The sequence below is a fragment of the Embiotoca jacksoni genome, unplaced genomic scaffold (assembly GCF_022577435.1).
Source record: "Embiotoca jacksoni isolate LCO1_2020_lvr unplaced genomic scaffold, fEmbJac1.0.p SCAF_15, whole genome shotgun sequence".
Classification (NCBI taxonomy): domain Eukaryota; kingdom Metazoa; phylum Chordata; class Actinopteri; family Embiotocidae; genus Embiotoca; species Embiotoca jacksoni.
The window spans coordinates 80001-88776 of NW_027185285.1; the positions used below are offsets into that span (position 1 = coordinate 80001).

Here is an 8776-nt window from a genome sequence, read left to right on the forward strand (position 1 = left end):
CACAAAACTAACGCGGCACAAACACACAGGCTGCACGCGCACGCGCACACACACACACACACACACACACACACACACACACACACACACACGAGCGAGCGTGCGCGAGCAAACACAAACCCATTGAAACATCCTCTCCTTGGTCTCTCTAGCCCACTGTGCCTGCACGCGGGGGGAGATTCAGGAGCCCGGTCGCCATGGAAACCGGGGCCGAGTGTACCAGCCAGCTCCACCGTTGGCTGATTGTGGCTCTCGTGTGTTTGCGCCTGTGTGTGCGTGTGTGTGTGTGTGTGTGTGTGTGTGTGTGTGTGTGTGTGTGTGTGTGTGTGTGTGTGTGTGTGTGTGTGTGTGTGTGTGCGTGGTGCACGAGCGTGCTCTTGCGTAGGTGTGTGTGAGACTGTAAAGCCCATACAGGGCTCTGCTCTGAGTTGTTTGGCTAATATTGGCTATATGTGCAAAAAAAACAACACGTATGCCGCTTGTGTGATTCTTTTTACTGTAATTAAAGCCTTTTTTCATCTTAAAACGGATTTCAGAAACACTCACATATACTGTATACTGCATACATTTGACAGCTGAGGTGCGAAATCATTTTTTTGAATTTTGTTCAGCATCATACCTGATTAAAATCCTTCCGACTACCAGCCTTCAAAAGAGCGAAATAGCACGAGACAGGGGAGCGTATATATCTCGGGGAGCGTTAAATCACCTGTACTACAGGTACTGTGCTCCTTAAGCACAGTGATTGATTATGAATCCTGCCTACCTGCAGGCCCTCAGTGGACGCGGTGCTTCGCCAACCCCCGAGTCACAGAGTTAATGAAGGACGGGGTGGGCAGGCGAGGATGCAGCTAACCTTTAGAAACCACGGGAGAGTTCAACTCCCCGTGTTCACCAGCAGCGATGGGATTTTATTTATTTATTTATTTTTTTACCTAAAGCAACACCGGTACTGAACGGGTAAATGTCATGCAGCACGGGGCACATCATTTCCTCTCACAAATGAAGAGGTCAGGCGGAAAAAGGGGGACTCGTTTAGCTGCGACACAGTGCGGCTTTGAGAAATGTCATGTCCAGACGAGGTCTGCTGCGGGGGTCACCGAGTACGTGATGCCTGAGACCTCCCTAAAAAAAAATATATATATATATATATATAACTCCCTGAGGAGAAGAAACGTTTCTTTTGTGAGGACGAGAGGCTTCTTCACCCTTTCTGAGCAGGAAAATGCATCTCTGCTCCGCTGGACACATTTTACTGGTTCCGTACATGCACTGATCGACAGACCCAATCTATGTATTTACATCTATAGAGCCGCAGGGGTCAAAGGGGATTAGCGTGAGAGTGAGTAACACCTGGCGATTGGTATTGCAGTCTGTGTGCCGCTTGAGACGCGCACGGGTGAAGGCAGCAACATGCGTCTCCTTCAAAGACAAGTAAATAAAGGGCTTCTGTACTCGGTACTCTACACAGTAAACAACAGACTTGATAAAAACAGTGATTGTATAATTGCTAAAAGTGGAGCAAAGGAAACCTGTTAAACACCGCAGACAGATTTCTACGTACTGTAAAGGCCAAAGACTTCTTTTTTTTCCTTTTTTTTTTTTTAAAGAGACATTTTGTTCTTTCGGTTTAGAATTATGAACCTTATACTCACAGGGTAATTACTTCATTAGCACTTTGAAGTGAGCTTTGTCTCATGAGATTTTACTGTCAATCCTACTCATGATGCAAGTAATGTAGAAAGAAATCTGAGAAATCCTAAATGTTTTGAATCCAAAGTTGATTTTTGTTTTTCTGTAGAAAGGAAATATTCAAAGATTAGCATGAAGTATGCCTAAATGTGTGTTATTTAACAACTGTGAAAGACAACTTAGTCGATTTTTTTGTTTGTTTGTTTCAGTAACCAGATACGGTATGATTGTCATCTGATTTGCTTTTAGATTGTAACTGGAAGGTAAAACTTTGTGGGTGTTTGATGGATTAATCACGTGCAGGTTTACAAAAAGAGTCCTGTATGTGATGGACTGCAAAGCAGAGCTCCAACTAGTACCGTGATCGTGAACTACTTTAATGACCGATTATTATATTCTTCCCTTTATTATACTAGACTTAAAGTCCAAGACCCAATAAAATTCAGTTTGTATTTAGCGTTTCGTAGGGATATAAAACAGAGGAAAACCAGGAAGTCCTTGTGTTTGAGAAGCAGCAAATATTTAGTATTTAGTTTTCTTGACAAATTAATGATAGTTTTTCAATCATTCGACTGATTGATTATTAGATTAATAATTTAGCCCTGCAAAGCTTTTTTTTACTTCATGTGTGTAAATTGTAGTTGGATATTCAGACAAATTCTCAGTGACAATTCTTGAAATGCACCTGCAAGGAGATGAAACTAATTCATAGTGCAAAAGTTGAGAAGTGGCCACTTATTTCTGGGCATTAAAACACCTCGCTTTGACTCCATTAAACTTCTTCATTAAATTAAGACGAGAGGAAAGCTTGAGGTCTGGTGCCCTGATTAGCGGTCTGAGACGGGGATTAAGTGTGAAACGTTACCTGTCGGACGAAGCTGTTCGAGGTGGTGTCAGAGGAGGTGCTTCCATCCGAGCGCTTAAATCGGCTCTTCCTCTTGGCGTACTTTCCCTGAAAGCGGAGAGGTTGGAGAGCGGGGAGGGAGGAGGGGGGGGGGGGGGGAGGATTTTAGAGAGAGAGAGAAAAGAAAAAGTTTAATTGTGTTTCTCTACAATAAATTATCTTGACGTATTTCTCAGAAAAACCTTGTTTCTTGGGAGCACGACAGCCATTAACATTTGGCCACAGCGTTTTGTAAAAGCTTCTGAATATGATCAAGGCGGTCAGATGGAGCCGGAGATAAAGCGGCACGAGTCTCCGACCGCGGAGGAAGTGGACCAGACGAAATGTGGCCGCTGTGTTCATGAGCAGCCTTCAATTACTTGTCATTTTTCATGTTCTGATGCAAACTGGGACCTTGTAATCTGATTGGCGGACCCCTGGCAAATGGCCTATCCGGGTTGGGCAGAGGCCACACATTGCATTACGAGCCCACCCTGCCCACATCGTCATGGTTACACAACGCCGACTAATCACATTTGTTGGAAAATCAGGAGACGGGCTACGTCGTTCTCTCGGCATGAAAAACAAAAAAGAAGAGGAGCTTGTTAGGAAATACTCGCAGTAGCTTCACAGGCGGAGGTGTAGATGTCAGTCGAGGGAGGGAGGGAAGGGAAGTTCCCCCCGGGGGGGTGGGGGGGGGTATCTCAGTGGTAGATCATTTGACTGCATATCAAGAGATCTCCGGTTCAAATCCGGATGCCCCCTGCGTTTCTGACACTTAGCATGTTTGATGAGGACCAGCTGTTGCATCAAAGAACTGCACTGACATACACTTTGCTTGTTTACACAGCTCATCTGTGCAGAACTCAAAAAAACACAACCTAGTTTTGTGTATTTCCTTCTTCGTGGAGCGTCGCCGTTTTTGTGTAGACGCAGTTCTGCAAGTCAAATGTGACTGAAAATGAAGTCAGCTGTGACACGACAACATTTTTTAGATGAATAAAAAACTGTTTGTCTTTCAGAATTGACATACAAATAATCTCCCATCAACACGCTTTCATTAAAATTTGATTGCACTTCGTTTGCCAACAAGCAGCAACAACCACATTAGCACATATTAATAATGTATGATAACTCCACCTCAAACAGAAACGTAACTGTTCAGTGTCACAGATTACTTAGGTAAATTACAAATCTACACGTTGATCCTTGTTTTTTTATGATGTGAATTTTCATTTGTATTGATAATCATGTTGTAAAAAGTTACGTGCTACTACACTGCTTTAAGAAATTCTATTCATATATTGTATTCTTAAAAAACAAAATTAAAAAAAAAACCATTTTTCATATTAAGGTGTTGAAAAAGGTCAAATGACAATGACACGAAGAGAAACTATACAGCTGCTTGGAATAATCTGCGATCCATAAAAACACACCTCCACTACACTTCAGCAATACTACTGACTGTTTGTTTTAACGTTCACATTATGAGAAGCAACAACATTTAGCCAAAACTGGCCGCATCCTCAAACCAAGCAGCTCCGCAATCTCCCCCGCACGCACGCAGGCCGACGTAAACGGCGAACGACCGGGCCGAACGTCTGCGCGTGGAAAGGCCGCGCCGGGATCGGCGGCAGAGCTCCCGAGTGACAGATCGCCAACCAGCCAACAGCGGTCGTCCTCTTCTCGGTATGTCATCGTCGCTGTCACGCCGTGTTCAACGGGGCACACGGGAGGCTGCGGGATGAGCGCCGCCGCCGCCACGCCGGTCTTTAAACAAACACGACCCGATACATCAGCGCCAACTGGTGCGAACATAAAGAAACACGCACACACACACACACACACTGCGGCCGCGAGGTTTCCTGTGTTAGCGAGTTAAAAGAGAATCACGTCTGTTGCACACTCCTGTCCGAAAACAAAACAAAAGGACGCTCCGTCGCAAACCAGCTGTGATGCAAACAACCAAATTTCTGCAAATCAGGTTTTTTTTTTTTTTATGATGTTAAAATTGTATCTGAAGTGATTTTACAAGAGTAAACATGCAGATGGAGAACTGTACTTGAATCTCAGATGGAGAAAAAGGGGATGACATCACTGTTGGCAAATCAGTCCACCTACACCGACTGAAAAAGAATCATCTTTGAAAATGTACACTGAAGAAGAAGAATATTATTATAAGGTTCCAATACAGGTTGGTTTGTCTCTGTATGTTTAAAAAAAAACAGTTAAAAAAAAAAATACACAACTTTTACCGCCATTTCTTTGGTTTTGTGGTAAAACTTGAAACCACGTGTCAGGATTTATTATCTAGTGTTCATAAATGTGCTAAAAACCATATTCGTTAACTCGAGTCTGTATGGTTTATTCAAAGAAATGCAAATTTGTTTCAATATGCAAATTGGGACAACAGGAAGAGGTGAGGTCAGGTGACCTATCAGCTCGCTGGACAGCAGGTTCACAGCTGTGAGGCGTGTCTTTAAACGACAGCCCTCCTGTTCACATCGGCCATTAAAAGATCTCTTCCTGTTGCGCGTTTAATGCAAGTGAGAGAGGACCAGCAGCAGGAACGACTAAACCGAACGCACGCGGAAACGCTGTGAAATTGTCCTTTTGAAGAATGAAGCCAAACTGTACTGGTCGCTTTAGGAGGCGTGAATATTTACTGACCTCAGAATTGGATTTGCTCGTGATTCATCTGTCGTGGATTCGATCGCGGGGCAGTTTAGAGAGGGGAGAGTTCAGCCCGGGTTGTTTTTCTGGAGCTGCAATTTACAGACGTTCCCTAAATATGTTCACGGGCAGGTTTATCTGAGGCGGCTGCGCAGAGAGACGCCTCGACTCAACAACTCCGACGGGTGTGGGCAAAAAAAATTAAAAAAAAATAAAAAATTGCTAGTTTGAAAAGAGTTAAATAAGGCATGCAAGTAGAAAAAAAAAAAGATCTACCCGGATGCCTGAATATGGGAAACGCTGGGCTATAATTTTGCGCGATTTTGTTCAGTAACTGCATCGATGCAGAAAGGTAAAATCCAGACACATCTGTAGATCACAGAAACACCTGGCGGGGATCTGCTCACATGTAAACCAGACCACATCCAGATGTGTTCGCAGTATTTACATCCCCACACGGATCTCACGGTAACGGCGAGTTTTCGCTCAGCTGTGACGAACTTAACATCTTCGTTCAGGCAGCTCGGCTAATTAACGCCTGATTTAATGTTTTTGGAGGAAGCAAAAAAAACCCAATAAATGAAACACCTCTATTTCGAGACGTCATCCACGGCAGTGTAAAATTGTGCGCGTTTGGCGAAAGGCAAACTGGAAAGTCGCTCGACGAGAAACTATTAAAACGAATGGTATCGCTCACCGCTCCTTTTTATTTCGGAATGAATGATGGTTTACACTTTGGATTTGGTTGCAACCTGTTGGACGATCGGCCCGTTCTCAGAGAGGTTGGCGTGAACACGCCGCGCGTGGGTGCAGGTATGTTACACGCGTTGGCATGTGGTCTTTGGCCGAAGCCATGACAGGGGGCTGGTTCCTGTCAGTAAAAGGGCAGAGAAATGCCAGAGGAAGTGGGGAGGGGAGGTTTCCTGTTGGTAAACATCCTCCCAGATTAAGCGTATAATTAAGGAGGGTGTTGTGTGCGAGCTGTGGGGGGGGGGGGTTTAAACTGGAAAGCGGGGAGCGTGGAGGGCGCTCGGTATAAATGACGGTGAAAACCTCGGGTCCGCGTCAACACATCTTCCAGCCGTTAGTTTCATTCTGCTCGCGTAGATCCTCACTGATCTGCAATCTGAAGCCGCTCAACAAGGACACAATCTTTAACCGGAGCCGCCCTCGGGCGCCGAATTCGGATCGGTCCTCGGTTCATTTTTCTTCTTCTGTGGTAAAGTGCATGGCTGGGCGGAAAAAAAAAAAAAAAAAAAAAAACTCCCATCACCTCCTTCAGGATATTAGAAATGTGTTTTCCCGCTTGTCTCTCTCTAATCAAATTCATGTAGCGGAGTGACCCGCAGCAGGAAAAACATGAACTTTGTATCTCATTGATCACGGGTGCCAAACACACACACACACACACACACACACACACACACACACACACACACACACACACACACACACACACACACACACTCCTGCTGCCTGGCACAAGGAGGGCGTCCATCTGTTTCTCACCGCAGCCTCGCAGCAGATTAAGATCTGATTTCTAAAAGCAGACAGGATGAGGTGAGATGGCGAGAGCAGGATGAAGATAGTGAGACATTCAAAGAGGATGGAGAAGGAATCAGGAGAGCTGAGGAGGGGAGGAGGGGGGAAGGAGGGGAGAGGGGGGGGGGGAGGGAGCAGGGAGGAGTGGGAGTAAAGAGGAGAGAGCAGGACTTGGCAAGGTTTGAAGCGCTGGTTGTCTGTGGTGAGGTGGGGTTGTTGTTGTTGTTTTTTCCTTTCTTTTCTTTTCTTTCTTGCTCCAAAGAGACAATGACTGAGCTCAGCGTGGGTGTGCTTCTTCTAGATATTCGCATCATTTTATTTTTCATCCATTTAAACTGTTATGACTAAACATGCCCACAACATCATGTCACTTCCTCAATGCGCTGCCTATTTGTGGCTGTGAAAAAAAAAACAAAAAAAAAAACAGCGACACCGGCGAGAGATGAAGGATAAATCTGAAAATGAATGAATCTTTGTTTTTGATGTTTGTTTGTTTGTGTGTGTGTGTGTGTGTGTGTGGGGGGGGGGGGGGGTGTTAGGCAGTATTATTTTCAGATTTGTAAACTAGAAAAAAAAAGAAAAAAAAAACATTTTATGGCCAAATGAAGTACTTTACTTCCAATTAAAAACTTAGAACTGATATTTTTTGGGATTTGAGCTGTTGTCCAGCTGCTCTGATCAACATTTAGTTGGCTAATTACTGATTAATTAAACAAAGGTGGGGTTTTCATACGATTCCAGCAGGCAGCATAAAAAAATTAATAAAAAAAAAAAAAAACAAGCGTTGCATCATGGTTACACACACACACACACACACACACGCAACATACACTTGTTAAAACCAACATAATTACCCGGCTGAACGCAGGCCGAGGATGCAATTTCAAATCATAATCCATATCAGGAGAAAACTATGACATGTCTTCGCTTCTTCTTATGATAATTAATTTGACTAAATTCAATCAGCGCCGCGTGCGGAAGCATTTACAGGCAAAATCATGCGACCGAACTGCCGAACAACCTGTTCATCTCCAGAAGTGAAGCAGCTCCACGGTTCATCAAAAACAAAAAGCATCTTCAGCATAAATGTCCGACATTTACGCGGAGTATTTTCAATTTGCTGTGATAAATATTTGCTTTTCTCTGATCCGTGTTCTTACCTGTGTGTTTGGATGATGGTCGAACATGTCCATTTGGATCTCCTGGGTTGAGGTCGAAGGCGTCCTGGACATACTACTTTTCTGTACCATTGGATTTAACTTTTTTTGTTTTAAATAAATCTGTTTTCAGTTTCGTATGTTTATGATGGTGTCGACACACTCATCATCTTCTTTTTTTTTCTCCTTCGGTTCAGGGAGGGTTGAAGCCGCTGATGGAGCGGAGCGGAGCTGGCTGGTAATGTAATGGCAACAGCTGCCTCCCTCCAGCCTATAGCGTTACACACTGGCGCACCAAGCTTTTACGCGAGAGTCAAGTCAACGGCGTGACGCAACCACACATCCGGTTATACTGCTTTCAAAATAAAAGTAGTCGAAAAGAAAGGTCAAGATTTATATTTTTAGTCATCTTAAAATACCTATTTAATTGCATTAAATGGAACGCCTATTGATGCTTGTGATATGGAGCATGGCTTGGCAACTTCTGTTTGAAAAGTAGTTTAAACTAGCTCCAACTGCAGCAGCTAAAACAGTAGCCTATCATGCTTCTTACACACGGATGCTTCTGTATTAATGATCCAATGATGTCATATCTAAAAACACCTGAGACCAAACCAGTAATTCTACCGTTACTTTGCTGGTACTTGAGTAGGATTTTTTTTCATGCAGGACTTTTACTTCTCGTAGCGAGCTCTTACATTGCTGTATTGGTACTTTTATTTAAACGAAAGATCTTAATAGTTCTTCTGCCAGATTACAAGTATAACATACAGTACTGTGTAAACTTTTAGGCGCCTCCGTCTCACGGTACCATCTGGGTGGTATTTGA

The 8776-nt window shown here is 43.8% G+C and overlaps 1 protein-coding gene across 1 annotated transcript in view; it reads right to left on the reverse strand.

The window, feature by feature from the left end:
- Positions 1-8225, reverse strand: part of cacnb1 (calcium channel, voltage-dependent, beta 1 subunit) — a 29752-nt gene extending 21527 nt beyond the window's left edge. The window contains 2 exon segments of the mRNA XM_069148578.1: positions 2558-2644; positions 7951-8225. Of these exon segments, the coding sequence (XP_069004679.1) occupies positions 2558-2644; positions 7951-8040 (177 nt within the window). The 5' untranslated portion in view covers positions 8041-8225.
- Positions 8226-8776: the final 551 nt, after the last annotated feature.